The sequence below is a fragment of the Pimephales promelas genome, chromosome 4 (genome assembly GCF_988280905.1).
Source record: "Pimephales promelas chromosome 4, fPimPro1.hap1.1, whole genome shotgun sequence".
Lineage (NCBI taxonomy): Eukaryota > Metazoa > Chordata > Actinopteri > Cypriniformes > Leuciscidae > Pimephales > Pimephales promelas.
The window spans coordinates 35,244,620-35,265,389 of NC_142772.1; the positions used below are offsets into that span (position 1 = coordinate 35,244,620).

The 20,770-nt window shown below is 37.9% G+C and overlaps 1 protein-coding gene across 2 annotated transcripts in view; it reads right to left on the reverse strand.

The window, feature by feature from the left end:
- zmat4a (zinc finger, matrin-type 4a) overlaps positions 1-20,770 on the reverse strand; it is a 92,175-nt gene that overhangs the window by 65,882 nt on the left and 5,523 nt on the right. The window contains exon 2 of one of the 2 annotated variants that reach the window (XM_039659932.2): positions 13,408-13,509. The exons of the other annotated variant lie outside the window; for it this stretch is intronic. Within the exon in view, the coding sequence (XP_039515866.1) occupies positions 13,408-13,509 (102 nt within the window). The remainder of the gene's footprint in view (positions 1-13,407; positions 13,510-20,770) is intronic. 2 annotated transcript variants of the gene reach the window in all.

The following is a 20,770-nucleotide window of genomic DNA, read 5'->3' on the forward strand; positions in this document are numbered from 1 at the left end:
GACTCTGGGACGCCAGAGTCACTGTCGAGCCCTCTTGAGGTATCGTGGGCTAGTCGACGAAACACTGAGGACAGAAGGTGCCCACTTGAAGACCCCAGAGATGTCCCCTACTCCGCTCAATCCAGACGGTGGTCATGCTGGTCCTCTGGGGAGACCACACTGTAGTTGCAGCCGTCGTGTGTGCTCATGTGCCAAGTACACTGCAGCCATTAATGCGGACAGAAGGGGAGTCACATCACCATATGGAAAGAAGCGTTAATGGATGGAGAAGCATGGTTTACTGTAAAGCTACGTCTTAGTTTAGCTTATCTTGGCGAAAGCCTACAAATCAGCATGAAGTTAACATCTACTCTTGTGTAATGGAAATCGTGCTATTCCAAAGCACTATACACATCTTCCCTATTTGGCCTCCAGTTGCTTAGTCATTATACCATGTTCAGACCCAGAGTTTTGGGAGCAAAAAAGACTGCCAGGAAACAGAGTGGGATTTCAGATTCAAGCCAAAACTACCTTGCACAGGCATCTGCACCATGCTGACGGAAGATTGGTAAACAACACCTTTGGTAGTGGTAGTAATTTCAAGATATCCATATATTACAATGGAAAACAATGGGGGGGGGGGAACAGGACAGGACAGGTTTTTATTGCTTCTTATTGTTCTTCTTGTAACATTATTTTCTGAAAACATTTCAAACATGCCCTCAAACATATTTTAAAATGAACACGCTTGAAGGCTTGCTATAGCTGATCTGGCTTGATTCGAGGGCGAAAAGATTCAGTGAGGACTCAGAGACTTGAAGTGTCGCTAAAATCGTGTAAATCAGACAGATATATTAATTTAGACATATTTTAAAAACTCAGACATATTTTAAAATGAACACCCTCCAGCAAAGTATTTAAAAGTATTTTAAAAAAATAATCTTGTTATTATTATTAAAAGGAAAACATAATCTGAATGAACTAAGTACATGTATCTTAACTAAGTACTACTGGGGGAAACAGCCTCAAAATAATGAACAGCCAAAATGTCATTAGCATAAAATACAAGACAAACCAAATACTTCTTTACTGGTAGTAAAATCCTGAGCATCAAACAGTAAGACATAATATTCTGAAAACATAGTGCATAGTGAATCTAATCAGGGATTAGAGTGTGGGAAAGTGAGCTTATTAGCAATCAGTTTTTGTCTTGGGTATGAAAGACTTTCTGTTAGACCAAGGACTCTTCACATGATATGTGTTCATGTTTTTCTGACAGGCTCTCATCCATATTTCATGAGCCTTTGTTCTGTACATTAACACTTTCATCTTCCAATTTGTTTGCCGCTCCTCCCTCCTTCTAAGAGAAAGCATCAGTAAAGACGATGAATAATTTTGCGACAGCTTTAGTTTTGCCTGATAATCTGCAAGATTTTCAAAGCATAACAACCCACTGCCTAAATAACAAAGATTTAAAAAGTGTCTGCTTTCCTGGATGGATGGAATGGATGTATGTGCTTTGTGTCTTCAACAATACAATGTGAACATTGCCAATTAAAAAATGAATCTTTATGTATTAGGGCTGTCACTCACTAACAATTGCTTTATCGTGGTTAATAAAAATAGAACTAAGTGAACAATAACCACATAGGTATAGTACCAATGAGGCAATACTATTTTTTTCAAATAAAGTATTAAAAGCAAGTAATCATATGGTTTTATTGAAAAACACTGTTAAAGTGCATAATATTAACAATCAACTTAAGTACATTACGTATTATAACAAATGCCTGCAGAGGGTGCCAATGGCCTGGTGATTGTTGTTGTTACACCTATAGCATGATCAAATCCTTGTTTAATAAGAGTGGTGCAGGTACTGTTGGACGTCACTTTGTATGCCAACAAGCAGTTGGCATCAAACTGGTTCCCTTGACTAAAACCCAATAGGATTTTTCTATAGGCTTTTGGATTAGCGCAAAAAACAAGCTTGTGATCAACAAAAGTTTATGATACTTGCACATTTTGTCCATCAAGATCATTTTCAAAGATGCAGTCGCCAGAAATAAAAAGCTAAAAGGTTGGCTATAAACAAACTACACCATGGTCCCATGACTGCAACGTCACCACCACTAATGGCGCTTTTCCACTGCACAGTACCGACTACGACTCAGACTACGACTCCGACTACGACTATGTTTGGTTTTCCGCTGTGTAAAAGTAGTAACTTCTGGTACTTTTTTGTATTGCCTCTGGCGAGGTTCTTCAGTGAGCTGAGGCAATACTGAAATGTGACGTGAAACAATGCTGAATACTGATTGGTCAGAGAGAATCGTCACTATTGACTGCATTATCATTGCATGCGCCAGATAGAGCATCCAGAATAATTCCACCATTTTTAAATAGTTACTAAATTTACTACTATTATTATGGCAACTCGGAAGAATATGCCATGTTCAAACTATGGTGCAGACTTTCCTTTGTTTGGTTGCCAAAGAGAGGATCCAGCGAGAGCCTGATGGGGCAACGAGGGACGAAAGGCGTCGCTATGATGACTGGGTACTATTTGTGGCGGTACAGTCTGCAATGGGAAAGTGAGCAGAGTCGAGGCGAGTCGAGCTGGTTATGGTAATAAAAAAGCGCCATAAGCTTCCGTTCAGTTTTTATCTAAAAACATTTTCCCAGAAAGTTTGAGTTAGATTAGTTTATAAGAACACAATTGTAAGCATAAGGAGGCTGTAAAAGCAGACTGAGCCTACCTTTCCGGCGTGTTGACGTTTAGTCTCCTCAACAGCCTCTGTAGTCCCATTTAACCACTTGTTAGCAACCTCCTTTTTCAAGACACGCAACAGCCTAAAAAAAATCACGAGTGGGGTAATACTGATGTATTTTATGTCATAGAGAATTTAACGTGAAAGGGTCTTGAACTTGTTCACCACAGACCTTGTTTCAGCCATTTACCAAAATCCCATTCAAAAAACCCCATTGACTTCAGGACGATGGAACCAGAAGTGCTAAGATGCCAACTCGCTTCTGCGTTTTGGCTTACAAAGTGATGTCACCTGCCAAATATCTGCTTAATATTTAACATTTGGCCACTTCTTTATGTTAGAAATGCTACAGGCAATTGAATGAGGGTTTAAACTTTTGTTTTTGAAATTGCGGTAATCAACAGTTTGCATATATTTAGAAACATCAATGCATTCTCATGTGTTGGCTTAAATTTATAAATGATTTACATTACACATCTGACGAAATAGTGCACTTTTACATAGATGAACGTTATAAGAAAAATCAAAGAGGCAGCATATGGAGAGAGAGATAGATTCTGTCAGCAGAGTTGCTCAGATTTAAATGATAATAGTCCAAAACGTTGCATGAAACACAAAGCACATCTTTATGGGTTCCCAAATCCACGTTATTGGAAACCCAAACAAACAGCAGATGGAGAGGCAGAGTTTGTGTGGAGCTACATTTACTAGGAATGGAGTAGCTCTGAGAAACACTTGTACACATTTTCACAACAGCACTATGCTATATTATGATTTAAAATATCATGCAGCCTTTGAAAACCATCCAATAATGTGGTTCATGGATTCTCATTTGTGGAAAGTGCCACTTTGGGTATTTTGACAATTAATCAGTCTATATCTGGTGTGGTGATGGCACAGTGATGTGATGGCGCAGACCCAAGTTCGAATCCACTGCGAGATACCAATGTGTCCCTGAGCAAGACACTTCACCCTAGTTGCTCCAGAGGCGTGGCACCTCTGACATATAGCAATTGCAAGTCACTTTGGATAAAAGCGTCAGCTAAATAAATAAATGTAAAATGTATGTAAATATCTTTACTTAGCAACAGCCGGAACGGTGCATTGAGGCTTTGTTGGGAATGTATTGTGACAGATAGCATGTCATACCTAGCAGGCATTGAAGGGCTTTTCTGTCAGTGGGAGGGGGATATAGCAATTTTTCTGAAACCTTGGACTCATCAGGCTTCACAACCTCAGCGGTGATAACGGGGCCTAGGTAAGTCACCTCATTGACCATGTACTGCAACTTGTTTTTGCTGAATTTCACGTTTAGACTCGCCATTCTATTCATCACTTTCTCTAGGATGATGTCATGCTCTGCTTTGGTGGATGCCGATATGATCATGTCATCGGCCACCATGAAGACATGTCCCCAAAGCTTTCTGAGTTCAAGCGTTGGAATACGTCGCTCGCCGACTTTATGCCAAAAGGCATGCGATGAAAACTATCCCTGCCCCACGGTGTGTTGAAAGTACAGAGATCTGCTGACTAGTTAGATCTTCCAATAGCCATCCTTCTCATCCAATATGGTGAACAACTTTTTGCCAGCTAACTTACACTGTATATACTACTGGGTTTGAATATAGTAGTGCTGGTGGAGTATGACCCTGTTTAGGTCTCTGAGGTCCAAGCATACTCTCAGTGCGCTGTTTTTTTTCTGTAATGCAGAGACTGCAAACCCATGCAATAGGTTTAGAGACTTTGCTTATGACACCTGTTTTTTCATCCAATTCATCCATTGTCCCTCTAAGTGTGTCATGAGCTGCATACGGAATCTTCCTGCAGCCGTATATTACCGGGGACACAGAAGGGTTAGTGTGAAAATGGTGAAATCCTGGTTACTGACCCAAACCTTGAAACACTGATGCATAGCGGTTGAGGATCTCAGTTTTTGTAGCAGGCAATGATGGTGTGAGAGCATCCACTTTCTTTATAAGGTCCAACTGCACACATGCTTGTCTCCCCAGGGCTATGCCTGATGCTGTAGTCATAAAGAACATCATGCGAGTAGTTTTATTTTTAGCGTGCACATGGAGTTTAATAACACCTTCTGGTTTGATGCGGGTGCTGCCATACGATACAAGCACTGTGTTTGTCTTTTGGTTGTTCACCGGGACCTGAAGCTGATCAATGATGTTTGATCAACATCATGTCTTCGGAATGATGTTTGCTTCAGCGCCCGTGTCAAGCTTGAAGTTGACAACTGTGCCTGCCAAACTTAGATTTGTGTGCCAGCCTGTCTCTGACATGTTTGAGTGGACTACAGTACCCACAAACAGCATGTCTCTCCATGTCTCTTGATTTGCACACAAGAAGTGGTTCTTTTTGCCACATTTTTTTTTTACACACATCAGGCCACCCTTAAAAATATTCTTGTTTGCCGTAACCCGACCGACCCTGTCAATTTAGGGCCGACCCAATTTTTTATTTTTTTTCCCTTTTAGTCCGACCGACTTGCCGGTTGTAACTTGCGTTCAGACCGACCGATTTTTTTTTTTTTTTTACTCTTCAAACGACTAATTCAAATTCCATAAAATGATATTTTAGTTAGTATTGTGAAAGTTGCTTATGTACAAACGTAGGCTACGTTCTTTCTTTTAAATAAAAACCCGTGGCGTCATAGTCATCTGATTATGTTTACACGATTGGTTTACCCGTGTCACACTGTCTATAAGGCTTATACGTTCGCTTCGTTTCATTCAGTGTTCCCGCTTGGTAAACCCGGTATTAAATGGGCTGAATATCAACCATTTCTATATATAATAATAATATTAAACAATTTGTCTGATGCAATTTTGCTATTCCCAGTCCAGAAGAGAGAGAGCGATCTCTCACCCAGAGCCACAGCGCGAACAACATGACAGCCCTGCTTAATAAGTGACAATGAGGACAGAACGTGGTTACCTACACTTTAGATCTGGGATATTATTCTAATTGTATTTTAGATTTCCGCTTTCAAAGATTATAAAAATATATTTGAGATGAAACCATTACAGACGCATTCTGTCTATAGCGCAACTTCCTTCCCTTCACAGCGTTGCGCTGTCATTTCTTCCTAAAACCCAAACGTACCGTCAGAATCAGCACGATCGGTAATTGTTGTAAAATGCAGTCTGTACTGTTGCTAAACTGCGTACGGGTTCAATCATTAAAAGAGCTATTAAAAGCACAAAAGTCTGCGCAAGAGACGCTGTTCACAAGGTGATGCGTGCTCCGAAATGCACTGCAACGGGACAAGAAAAGTAGGCTATAGCCTCATTTTGGGCTTCATGTGCGCAGCTAAACTATCAAATATACATAAAATCTAAAATGACCTGCTCTGAGATTCATTTAAACACAGTTTATGTCTTAAATGGATGTGAATAGTCGGGAGGATATGGTTGTGCATCAGTCATCTGTTAGATCCGCACTCGGTCTTAAAGGGGCAGTAGTCTAATAAACATGTGACGATTGAGCCAGTAATGGGAATCAAACACAACAAAAGGCAGAGAAAAATCACTCGCAGCTCTTGAATTATTAACTTAAACTTTAATAAGCATTAATCTAACTATGATAAACCATGCAGTGTCATTTTACATTTGATTTACTAAATTAAATTTCTTTTCAGACAGCGCAACACACTTAACTGAAAAGGAGCTAATTTTAGACCTTTCTGAAATTAAAGCACTGTGTATATAGGCTAATTTGTATCTTTGTTTAATTGTATTCTTTGTTTCACCATGTGTTTGTACTTGTTTTTGCTTATATCTCATGTATTTGGGGGAAAAAAAGCCTGCACACTGCTGCATAACAAATACAGTAGATATTTATTCATTTTGTGACTGGCCTAAAAACGTAACCGGTTGTAGGTTGCAATAACACCTAGTGGTGGATGCACAGTTTGAAGACCCAGTCAGTGACGTCACAGTATGCAATTAAAAAAAAAATAATAATTCATGATCACCATGACCAAAATTTTACTTTTTTTTTTACACTGAATCCTGGAAAAAAAAAATATAGACCTACCTACCGACCCTTTTTTTTTTTAAAAATTGCTGTTACTGCAAACCAAAATATTTTTAAGGATGGCCTCATTATAGGCAGGGCATTGCCTTGGTATGTGAATGCATCCGCATTTGACACAATTTTTTGAATGCCCTCAAGTTGGCACTGTCATTTGTATGTGCTCTGCTGGTTTGTTTGATCTCAATTTAGGCTGCTGACTTTTTTTTTTTTTTGCTTGCAACGCCAAGGTCATGGAAATGCTTAGCCCTTAAAATGCAATGTAAATTGCTTTGGATAAAAGTTTCTGCCAAAAGCATGAAAATTTTTAAAATGTATAATAAACTAGTAAGTTGAAAAGCCTCATAAACACTATAAAACAACCTCTACAAAAGTGACTTGTTAGCCTATGTTAAATATTAGGTATAAGGACAAAGTATAATAATAGTAACATTAATACTGAATATCAGAATGTCATAATTCTTCAGCTTTAGTAGCCTAACTGCATGGTCATTTGTATAGTGGTGGTGGTGGTGCTGTGTGTTTTGAAAAGCTCGTAATAACCGTTGTGTACAGTTTACCTCGACACTTCACTTCAAATGAGTCAAGCGACTTGCGTTTGTTCCTTTCTAAAATAGGGGGGGAAAAATTGTTTCAGTGCTGTGCGGGAGACGGTCCAGCTGCTTACACGCTGCGACTGCTGGACGCACACAGTTTAATCAGGAAGCAATTTCATCACTTGGCTTTTGGTTTTTGTTTACCCGGCGTGCCATAATAATAGCGCTTAATATGTGGAGGTGTGGTTTATGGCAATCGGCCCAGCGGGAAAAGTTCAGGTGCTCCCAATGGCCATGTCAATCTACTCCACAGCCGATTACGGGCCCCCTGCTCACCCTGCCTACCCCGATAATTAATGTGGCCCTGCATGTGAGGTGCATTTATCCTTTCTGGAGTAAACAAATAAATAAAAAGGTTATCAGGTTGGCTTGACAAACAAGTTTTATATATCTACCTATGAAAGGTAAAAAAGTAGTCATATCAGCTTACAATGGATTCATTATACCGTAAAAGTGCAATATTAGCTACTTCGCCCACAAATTGACTGGTGTCTTTTTCATTACTAAAAAAAAGTTGAATTTGAAAGACACTGGGATGTAAAAAAAAAAAAAAAAAAAAGATCATGTTGAATGGTTAGCCTGATGTAATTTTATTCTAACCTGTTCTAATTACCACTGAAGAAGCAGAAAAATGATTTCTTCTCTTTATATGATTCAAGTGGTTATTAGGCCAACAAGAACATCTTTATTTAGCCAACTGCACAGGAGCTAATTGAGGCAGCTAAATTTAGTCAAATTTAAAGACATTGCTGATCCTCACTTAGATAATAACAGAGTGTTTAATAGAGTGCTGAATCAAAGTCAGACCTCTCAAAAAACATGTGTACGCAGCCTAAATCTTATAACATGAGGGAATTTAACCCATGACATTTATAACATGCAGATATTTTTAAAACACTTGTCCTGAACAGCTCAAAAGAACAGCATTAATTTGATTTAGAAATCTTTACTAACATTACAAATGTCTTTACTAACACTTATGATCAATTTGATGCATTTTTGCTCAATAAAAACATAAATTTACTTCAAAACAAAATCTTATTGACCCCAAGCTTTTGATACACACACAGCGCAAAAATGCGGAAACATAAAACTTGGTTGACCAGCATTTATAGCATTAAAGTAGATTATGTCTAATTCTAAGTCAATGTATTATATTTGTTTGTATCCTAATTTTAGGGGAAATGTTACATCAATTCTGTAGAATGTATGTTGACCATCCGCATAGGTCTTGTTCTGGGTCAGGTTAGAGGGATAAAATTAAATAGCTTCCAAGTAATACATAGTTGTTGTGACTGATTCCTGTGTCGATCTATGTACATTAATAGTTACGTACAGTTATTGGCCTTTAGTCCTAAGTGTGAATCAGGGGTCTCAGCAGAAACAAACTCATATACCATTCCAATCTTGTAGAGTAGTGTCCAGGACAACGAAAGGAAGGTTTGACCTTGAACACTGATAATATCACCATGACCAAGCTTAAGTAAGGCCTGCAGTCTTCCCACTCTCCGTTATGTAGCTCATACATTTGTAAGATCAAAGAAATCTGATTGGAATTGCATGGAGGAACAGGATTAACAGACAGTAAGAGAGAGAGAGACAACAAAAAAAAAAAAAAAAATCAAATAGCATAGCGCACCACAGAGATTACACCCAAAGGGAGACACAGGCCACAGACCTAGCTTACTGCTTAAAAGACGCCAGATAACTTTTGTTTGCTTTAGGCATTGCATACCTAATGGTCCGTAGTATATATATATAAAATAATCTTTAATTATTTTATATCAAATGCTTGGATTTAACATTAAAATGATGTTTTCCGGAAGCTCAGCAATACTTCGATCACACCTGTACTTGTGATATTCTCAGACTTTGGTAATACACATGAAAAGCTATGGAATGGCATTGAGTATAAAGGAACCTACTGGTGCCTTGAGGACTCTAAAAATGGAATCCAATTCTGGAATGGCTGTTCCTGTCAATGATTGTCTTTCTGCATTATTAATGTCCCTTTTAATACAGCTGATGTTAATTTGTTCAGTTCAAATGTCTGGATTTTCTCTCCTTCCTCCAATCTGTCTCTCTCTCTCTCTCTCTCTCTCTCTCTCTCTCTCTCTCTCTCTCTCTCTCTCTCTCTCTCTCTCTCATTCTTTCAGCCTTTGATGTTTCAGGGGTGAGGATTAAAAGCTCATCACAAAGAAAAAAAAAAATGTGCCTCAGCATAATTTCTAAAACCATGACCTGAGTGCTAAAGCCTCTGTAGATGTTTCGACTCTTCAGTTCATATCCAATAAAATGAGCTCAAGGGACATTTCAATGGAAACATAATTTTTTCTCTATATAAAATCTATAATGCCAACGTTATTTGCACCTTATTAGCTCAGGAAAAATGTCTGTATGTTTCTTTTAAATTGAAGGATTGTGTGGACTATGTGCATACTTCAAATCTGAACTTAGTAAATGAACCATGTAAATGAATGAAAGTTTGGCATTTGTAATTGTTACGTAATGCAGACGGAGAGGATGATGGGTGATAAACAGGGTGTTTATTGAATAACAAGTGATGAGAATGATGGAAATTACGGTGGGTGACGAGAACACAGGAGGGAATGGAGACATTGTGGAAGGACGAGACGCTGAAGACAGTCCACAATGTGAAAACGACACCAGAAAATGAGCTGGGGTGAGGTGTCTGAATTTTTAGAGGCAGTGATGAGGGTGATGATGAGGTGCAGGTGTGAGTGATTGGGTGGGAACCAAAGAGTGATGGGAGATGTAGTGCAGATCTGTGACAGTGACTACGTTTGCATGCAGACAATTTTCGGGTTATGGTCGGGTTAAGGTCACAATTCGGGTTTCTAAAACATTAGAAATAACCCGTTTACATGCATGAGCAGATATCCTGTATACATGGAATTGCAATATCCCGATGTAAACGGCAACGCACGGTTAGCGTCTGGACGTACAGACAACCTTAAGACGCAATATACGTCATTTCCGATACTTCTTCCTGTATCCAAAGACAACAACAGCAGCATGTGGATAATGAATAGTTCGGGGCAGATAACGATCACCTTTGTTTGCGCTTTGATGCTGGTAACGTTGCTGTGCTGCTTCTCGCCACCGAGAAGTTTCTCTACTCAAAAGACCAAAAATTTGGGTTAGAAAAGGGGTACCCCAGGTATAATATCCCGGTTTTTAAAATCCAGGATATGAGCATGTTTTTGCCGGTGTTTACATGGCCGTTCGCCACCGGGTTATTCCTATATATTATTGGCTGCATGTAAACATAGTCCGTAATATATTGTTTCAGTTTATTGATCGCCATTGGAGTGTACTTGAGACATACACTATGTTCATTGTATATATTTAACTTCAAAAGCATGCTGGTAGGGGTGCACCGATTTAAAAATTTTGGCTGATACAGATAACCGATAATTCTTTATATTTGAAAGCCGATATATTGGCCAATAAATCTAAATCCGAATTTACTGTATAGAATTTTTGAGAGCCTGATTACAAAAACAAAAGTCTCATCAGTAAGAGTCATCATGTCCCAGGCACACAACAATAATGTTCAAATTTTATTTAGCTCAAATGACAGATTTGCACTAAACATGTTGCACTGAACTCTATTTTCCTTTTTTTGCATATTTCAAATTTTAAACAATTTAAAACCATCATGGCAAACAGTGCGTATCTAAAGTGTCTCAGTTGAAGGAATTAATCCATTATTTATTTTATTTAAAGCTGCAGTCTGGCGTTTTTCCTCTTTGTCGACATCTTTGTTCGAAATCTGCAATTGCATTCATTTGCGCAATTATCAATTTTATGCGAGTTGTACTTCGACACAGTGCAGCGCAGATGAACAATGTTCGAGGAGATGTGAGGCTGTCAGTCACCGCGCCGGTATGGATACTGGTATTCAGAATCACAGATGAAAGTATAAACAACATAATAATTTTCACTACAAAATGTCATCTAAACAAGTAAGAAACATCCACTTTTGTTCTGGTTCTGACATTGCAGTCCTTTATGTGTACTTATGTGACAATGACACAAAGACATGCTTGAATCGCCTGCGGAAATCCACCAGTACCACTGGAATTAAAAACAGTATTACAAGCTTACCGCTTTGAATCGAGCTAGGGCAAGCAGATCGTTTTTAAACACTGGTTATGTATTTTCTCAAATATGTATTTTGGATATTTTTTAACAAAAAAAAAAGCTACAGACTGCAGCTTTAATATACCGGCCACATTTTTTTGGGCTGATATATTACAATAACATTAAACATTAACATATATTGGCCGATACCTATACGGTGGCTGATATATTGTGCATCCCTAAATGCTGGTACTCTTTACTGCATCAATGAAAATCATAATACAATCAAATATACTTATAAAAATGCAGGATCATAAAAAAGGGTGATATTTGCTGGGCTGTAAATAAACACCAATTCTACACTCCTTCTGTATGTTCCCAAGCACTTTCAAAACCTCTTATAAAGACTAAAAAAATGCTTAAGTAATAAGTCAGACATGTAAAGTGGCGGTTAAATACGAATGTTTTCTCTAATAAACGTGGATACCAGAGCTCGGATTCAATATACTTTGGAGTTTGTTTGAAGTGAGACAGTAAGAGAGACCAAAACTCTCCTCCACAAATCTGGGTCTCCACACAAAATTACAGTTCCTACTGCATGTCTTTTCACATTAGGAGCATGACAGTATTTTTCATGTAATGCCTGTGGAGGTTTGCAAAATTTAAGCCAAAATCATCAAAAAGATTTTAGCTTTTTAGCAGCTTTTAGCAATTTACCCTGCTGTCTGAAATGTACTGTGGGAAGCCATTTTCCACCGGATAATAAATCAGTAATGCACCGAAATCAATCTTTTTTAAAAGACACAGAAAAAAAACAAGTCGAATTATTAATTTAGCCGAAAATGAAAACCGAAAATAAAATTTCTGTAATTACATTTTGGGTAATTTAACTTTTCAGGGTGTGTTCACAGGTGATTAACCAGTAGTGGTAAAAATCTTCAGCAATGAGCATGCCTTTCATTTCAGCCGAACAAAGTCCTTAACACTGTGTGCACTCTGACACAGTCAAAACAGATCAGAGTAAACAGTTTCTAGATAGTTGGGATTTATTTTTATTTTTTTGCCGTTTTGCTCAAATAATTTTTAGTTGCTGTAATTTTCGGAGCATTAGCGAAATTGTACTAGTTCTTATACCTGTGCTTGATATGACAGTCGGAAGTTAGTGAATTAGATTTATTTAAATCAATTCACACACATGCGGCATTTGTAAATAAAATCATTTTTGACGGACAGAGAAAAGAAGATGGTCACTCATTCGAGACCAAAAGGTTTTAAGGCTCCATAGAAACCAATTTCTCTGGTCCAAAACCAACTATTATGTTGAAATGCATGGAATGGTTGTAGATTGGCCATTGGCTCAGTCACTATCACCAGGAACCCATTTGGGGGAGGGAGCTAGATCGTTGAGTCCTCATGGGATAATTTTACTGAATTACATTCTCTCACAAAACAAAACCAGAATGAAGATGTTACACTGAACAGCAAACTATCTTCTTGTCGTACTCCATGCCTGTCTGGGCAAATACATTATGTTCCCATCTGGGCCAGTTCAGGTTACAGCTCTGTTGACGAGTGGCCATATAACTCACAGTTCAGTGACCACAGGGAAACACTGCAATACAGCTAAGCTGCTATTCCTCACAGCACAGATCAGAGGACATGCACACAGAACCTTCTATGAGCAATCACAGAAAATGTCCAGAAAGCAGGCTAACAGTGTGGGAGCTGTATTTACTAGTTATTGCTACCGTCATTGTGTCCTTGAACAAAGCACTCAACCTCTGGTGGCTGCAGAGGGATTGTCCCTATAATAAGTACACTTTGGATAAAATTCCTAACATCAAACAAACAAAAAGGCAGAGAGAGATTTCTATATACAAGCAGACAGGATGTAGACATAAACCTGGTCTCACCTCGTAATGTGCCACTCTCTGAGACTCTGAGATGAGCTGAGCGCTGCACACTTTGCAGTAACTGTCTGTGAAAAGGCCTTGATCCACCTCTGTTGACTTCATCTAGACAAAAAAATATATATATATATATTTTCATTTTGTTATATTGAAGCATTTTATTATACATATTACATACACTTTCATCACTATAGGCACAAATAAATTTGAATACTATAGAAGTTGAACTGAAACCACTGTACAGCTATTATAGACGTACTTTAGGGAAAAACGGTGTACTGTCAAGAAAATGAGTCACATGAATTATTCATGAAGACATGTTGTTTCCGTCACTTTAATTATTTCGGCATGCATCACATATTAAAACACAGAGCAAGCACAAGGTCATGACATGTCTCTATTGGAGCTGCTTTTCACTCCCAGAACGGATGTTAAACAGACTGCGGTTTTAGAGCAACAGATAAAAACCTTCATATGATTTTCAGGTGATGAAATATGCATTTTAAAAGGCAATCGAATGCAAAAAAAAAAAAAAAAAAAAACAGAAAAATAAAAACGTGATCAAATAAAATTAATAAAAATTTAAAATTTATTTTAAACCTCAATACCATGTGCTTTGCAGAAGATAAGTGAACAAGTCAAGGGCTTAAAATTCCCATATTAGTTAGCAGCCATAAAGAGCTAAAGAAACAGTAAGAAACAAGCCTGGATGCCAGCCAAACTTAGCCCTGCCCAGTGCCCACAACATTTGAGGATGGTAAGTTCAGTCTGGACTTGATCCATTGTGAAGCAAACATTCCCAAAACAAAGCTGTTCGGACCAATCAAATTGTCAGGGCGGGCTTTATACAATGATGGACAGATGATCAACCATAACGCAATCATCCACATCACCAAAGAGCGCTTGGGTTGAATTCGTTAACAACAAAGGTGGCTGCTGCTGGGGAATTTAGATGTGTGGATTCAACCATCTTCTGTTATAGATGTAGACAGCACATTCATTTTAAAAGAGGAACAGAAAGCCATGATCAAGGCATTTGTCGATCCAACTAAGTGCAGAGGCATTTTCTTTCCTGGTTCGTTTGAAACACGTCCCATTATCACAGCCCAATGAAGCAGTATCAGAATCACACATTCTGACTAGAATCTGAGTATGATGATGTCAGACTAAGAAATCGTTCTTCACTAAATAGCACAACTTTTTTGATTCTAGGCTATACATTAGGTAATATGTTATTTGTGTGTGTCCTGGATAATGAAAGAACTGATCACTCTGTAGTTGTGCTTTGCACAATTTGCCTCATGGATGAATTAGAAAGTCTTTATTACTACCAATTACTAAACTGGACACGAAAGAAGGTTCTTCTCAATTCGCAGGCTGTGAATATCTAGGCTGCCATCATAAAGCTCCGTCTCGATTTGACAGATTCTTGGAAGGCAGTCTTCACTTTGCGTCCTTCGTTTGGATTATTTTGAAGAGTGCATCAAGTTTATACTTTGAATCCTTTGCACACATTCCAATTTACACAAAGAATTAGCTGAAAGCTTAGATTAGCTGGTCCAATTTCATTATGTACTGCAATAAAATAAATCTGAGAGAAAGGTATTGTTTTCTTTTGCTTTTTGTTTGTAATTAATCACTCAATGTTAGCTCATAATGTAAACGATTGGAAGATCAGACAGTTGTCATTCACTACATCTTCATTAATAAAGTCGGTTAATATAAAAATCATTAATATTTTTCCACAATTCATTTTAAAGGGTTAGTTCACCCAAAAATTAAAATTCTGTCAGTATTTACTCACCCTCATTTTGTTCCAAACCTCTATGTGTTTATTTGTTCTGCTGAACACAAAGGAAGATATTTGGAAGTATGTTTTAATCAAACAGATCTCATTCCCCATTGACTACCATACTGTAGTATGTATTTTTTCCTACTATGGTAGTCAATGGGGAATGAGATCTGTTTGATTAAAACATTCTTCCAAATATCTTCCTTTGTGTATAGCAGAACAAATAGAGGTTTGGAACAACATGAGGGTGAGTAAATACTGACAGAATTTTCATTTTTGGGTGAACTAACCCTTTAAAATATAGAAGGTCTAGATATAGAACTCTGTCAATGTCTGTCAAGATGCTCCAATAACATGTTTCAAATCAGAAAAACAGATTTTTTTTTCTTAAGCTCAAAATACCAACAAAAAAAAACATGGAACAGGGGTTGCCTTAGTGTTGCTGGTCCCTCTCTTGTAGCCTTGCTCTTTGCATTTTTTTTTTTTTTTGTGCAGCAGCTCTTGTTGGAAGCCAGATTAAGACACTGAGATCTCAACATTTTTAGCATGACCTGATTTGCAAATGCTAATTACTGCAACTTCTCAAAAACAGAATAAATAAACATACGGAATGGCTTCTAAATGGAGTCAGTTTGTTACACTAATTCATGCATACATATTACATATCACTCCATTACAGTATTCAAGATATTCAAATGAACTTATTATAATTTTTCCATCAGTGGCTCAAATCTATCCCATGCAGGGTGCCGCTAATCTAGATATTTTCTAAATCTGCATCACATTTAGAGCTCAAGGTAAATCTTCAATGGTGCTCAGTTGCACTCTCAACTCTTAATTTCAGTTTCTGATATGACACTGTTCTCATAAATTGTCATTTACTTTGCTATTGCAACTTGTGACGCATCTACAAAAACATGCAATAGCATTCAGGACACTATGGTCTTACAGCCTCCTTTTGTTTGTGTCCTCAGTTTACCCATCATCAGAGAAAAGGCAACCTTCTCTGACAAACTGAGTACAAGAAAAAAAGTTTGCACAGTAGTGTCTGAAGTAGCTCTGGGCAACAGATAGGATTCCTTTTCCAGCAGCATAAGTTTACAGATAAGAGAATAAAAATATAAAAGATAATTCAAGCTGCAACAGAACAGGGGAGGAAGGGACAGAGAGAATTAAAGGAGAAGAAATAGAAAGAGGGTGTGGGGAGAAGAGCTCACTCTCCCGCTCTGAGGAAACTGCATAAATTTAGCAGAACAAAATAGGCAAAATGCTATCACTGGAGCCCAAGCACCATTGCTCTGACGCACACATCTAAGAAACAATTGCATTATTAATCAGTCTGAGGCCTGCTTATAGTGAGAGAGATGGGGCAGACAAAGTTGAGGAGGTTTCTCCCTCATTTAAACAGTGAAAGTTTTCATTATTGCCATGTGAATGTGATTAAAAGACAACATAATGCAAATGTACCCCACTTCCTTACGTAAAGGCTCAGGCTTATTTTTGCATGATTCATAAGTGCATGTTTTTTTCAAAAGTTTTTCCATAATCTTCAAATCAAAAACTTTCTTCGCCTCTGCTGCGGTCAAATGGATCACAAAAACAAGCAAAAAGCACTACTCAAATAAAAATAACTACTCAAACTTCTCTTCTGATTTAAACAAGGTTTATAATATATTTTCAGATTTTTAAAAACCAAGCGGTCAGTAACTGTTTTTTGAAAGAAGTTTTTGAAATAAGTGTCTTATGCTCACCAAGGTTGCCTTTATTTGATCAAAAACGCAATAAAAATTGTAATATTGTGAAATATTATTACAATTTAAAACAAATGTCTTCTATTTTGATGTATATTAAAATGTAAAATAAATTCCTGTGATGGCAAAGCTGCATTTACCAGTGTCACATGATTCATCAGAAATCATTCTAATATTTGGTGCTCAAGAAACATTTTCTTATTATTGTTAAAAAAAAAGTTTTGCTTTTTTTTGTAACATTGTAAAAATGTTCACTGTTACTTTTATTCACCAAGGGTATATTACATTTATCAAATAGTATTATGTTCTCTAAAAAAACAAAGTTTATTCAAAAGTTTATTTTTCACACAGAACTGCATTTGTGAATGGCGATTTATGTTACCAAATCATCGTCTAAAGACTAGACAAGTGAACAGATCTTACTGTTCAAACTCTATTTCAAATCCAAAACACATATCAACTGCATTACAACTGAGAGGACAACATCTGATTTTGATTACAGTGTGTGTGTGCGCTCGCAGTGAAAAGCACGCACGTGGGATGCAGCAGTAAGCGAAAGGGCAGTGCAGTGGGCGGCCCTGACAAATGTTCCAGCTGTCAAAGGTGTGCTGTAATCTGTGGGGGGAGGTACTGCACTGGACACCAGCTGCTTCAAGGTCTTCCTCCGTCACTTCAACAGGAGAAAGTCTCGACACTGCAGACTCACTTTCAGAAGTCACTCGCTCTTTAAAACATCAGGACGTCACAGATGCCCCACTCACAAATTCCTAACCAGTTTGGTGCTTTGGCTTCTATGACCACAACCCTAAGCTCAAAAACTAATATTCAGCACAATGGCACTTCTTGCTCATGTGATATATGGCTTATGAATATTTGGCTATTTTCTCAAGTGATTTACAAAAGGCTTAAAAGGATGCAACCAAGCAAAGAAGCATGCTAACCAATTCAGTATGTTCCCAATCCCTGCTGGTGCTGCAAACAGGCATGCACACACACACATCAGTGCTGGTTGCTGAGTAATGTCCTCATGTCCTACTTGAGCTCATTAGCATTCCGAAGCAACACATCCCAATGCACAGAGAAAAGCAACTGGAATCACAGGGAGAGAATCTGTGTGTCTTCTATACTAATAAGAGGAATTACCATTGGTAGAAGCAAGCACATGCACAGTCAGACCCCAAGTGGTGCTTTTTAACACCTGCCCTTTTGGCTTCTGACTAGATAAGTGCTCTTTTTGCAAGACATTTTTATTTTATAATATTTTAGTTTTCATTTTGGCCTGTGGCATAAATACTCAAAGTGTGTTCCAGACAAGTTATTCTTAATAATTCTGTTAAGAATTCCCCACAAGCCCTTCCTGCACACATCCACGTCTGCCTTCATTGATGACAGAGGAGGGTCGGAAATGCTACTAAAATTAATAAAAAAATGACCCCAAAATTCAGGATATGATTTGCCCTTGAATATTGTGTTTAAGTTAAGCTATATCACATGAGCAAGAGGGCGATTTTCTTGAAGAACAATACAATTGCATGGGGGAAGGCCCAGCCACCAGGCACTCGCATACGAGCCCCAACCCCGGGCCTGGCTCCAGGGTGGGGCCCCATAGGGAGCTGAGCCATACCGGGCGACATTACGTCCACGATTTCATTTTACTCATAAGGGTTTTTTGAACCACTCTTATTCTGACCCGTTGCCTAGGACTGGTTTGCCTTGGGAGACCCTACCAGGAGGATATAGCCCCGGACAACATAGCTCCTAGGGTCGTTCGGGTACTCAAACCACCTCCACCACGTTAAGGTGGCAGTTCAAGGAGAGGTCAATAAAAATTGATTATTTAAAAAAAGTTGGCAATGAATTTCATAATCGATTCGTTGCGTCGCGCGACTATCAATAAGTCGTGGAGATGTTTGAGTTTAAACTGTACGAGACTTGTCTTTTGTGTGCATGTGCTTGGCAAATGTCAAACATTTTGTTAAAGATAACATATTTGACGAAAAACAAAAAAAACACAAGTTTGTTTGTGTCTGTATCTGTGAGTGTGTGCATATTTGAGTGTGAGTCGTGAGAGTTTGTGAGCATACGCGTCTGTGAATGTAGTGTAGAGAACAAGTTCTGACGTTCAAATAAATCCTGTTAAGTTTTTTAATTTGTATTTTTCTTTATTTTTTTTATAAATTATTTATTGTTCTGACAGCTCAGGTCCCTTTGTAAAAATATACAAATTTTTGAGCACTTTATTAAAAAAAAAAAAAAAAAAAAAAAAAAAGCATATGTAAAGTATGTGTATGTTTTTAGTCCATTTTTTTTTTTTTACTTTAAAAGGTACAATTTATTTATTTTTACTTTTAACAGCTCAGGGATGTTCAAGGCGCAACCCGTTTGTGCACTGATTTTTTTAACCTGATTCATCAATTAATCAAAAATAAATCAAAACATTAATTGATTAGTAAAATAATTGTTAGTTGTAGCCCTAATTATAACTAACTCCACGAGATACTATGCTATCTTGATACCAGTTATGATAAAATGTTTTGACAAAGTGTGACAAGGGGGGCTCCGTAAAAACTAAATTATTAGTCAGACATTTTTCTTTTTATCTAAGCTCTAAGGAAAATTAGGACAAGCAAAGTGGAAAGACAAAAGATGTGAGAAGATCTCTGAGTGTTACTGAACTCCAGTTTATCAAGATATTTTCAAGAGCAGACAGAAACACATTATAATATCACGACTATAATGCTGGATTTAAAAGGTAAAGAGTATAAAAATCACAAAGATTATTATATCAATTAATGTTTCATGAACCTAGAACTTGGTGACACTGACTTTGCTGCAAAAAGTTAAGTTCAGAAAATCCCTCAAGTAGGTATATAAGCAGCCAAAAGCAAACATAACTTCAGGGCAAGAAACAAGATTTGTTCCCGTTTCCCTAAACAAAATAACAGATTCCAAGGAGCTCCTCATACTGTGTAAACAGGAGTGACAGAAGATGATGTCTCAAGAAAATAAGATAAATAATGTAAAAGAGAGAAAAGAGAGCCTTGAACTGCTCAGCATCTGCCTGTTCTCATCTGCTAATCTTTCTAATGTTGTGTTGTATTCACACAGTTGTTTAGTCTCCCTGACAGGGCTTTGAAACTTCCCTTAGAGTGCTTATGGATAATTCAGAACCTGCGTACAATATGTGCCGAGATAAATAATGAGAGAAAAATGATGCTGCTTGACTTCTCACCAACTCCAGAAACAGCTTCACACGCTAAATGCTGGGTGGGTCAGATCCACTCCTGAACCCCCAAAGGTTTTCAAAATAAAGCGACAGAGGAGATTATTTTACACAGCAGATGTTTCGATGCACAAGAACAAAGTATCTCTCTCTTTGCCAGACTCATGAATTTTGGATGCTTCATCATGGACAAGGCCTGTTATGTGGATAAAGTACAAAACGCTTTTTCCACCATCCCACAAACGACAGTGGTGTTATGTGTCCAGGGAAAACATCTGCTGTCATGTGCAGAGGAGCCAGGAGATGTGATAGAATTTATTGATGCATGATGAAGGAAAGCGACCTGCTTCTGACAGCCGATAATAGATTTGTCACAGTGGATGATTATCATGGAATAAATTAAGATGGCTTTATGTGGCCATACAATCACCCACCATCGAACTAATTAAATGCCATGTTGGTGAGCTGGACCTGTTTGCAATCAACTAACAATAGAACCGAAAGAATACAATTCACAACAGAAAGCACAATTATCAGTACACTTGAAGCAAATATCTTGAGAAATGATCAACTTTCCCTCTTTACCTTTGCAAACGTACA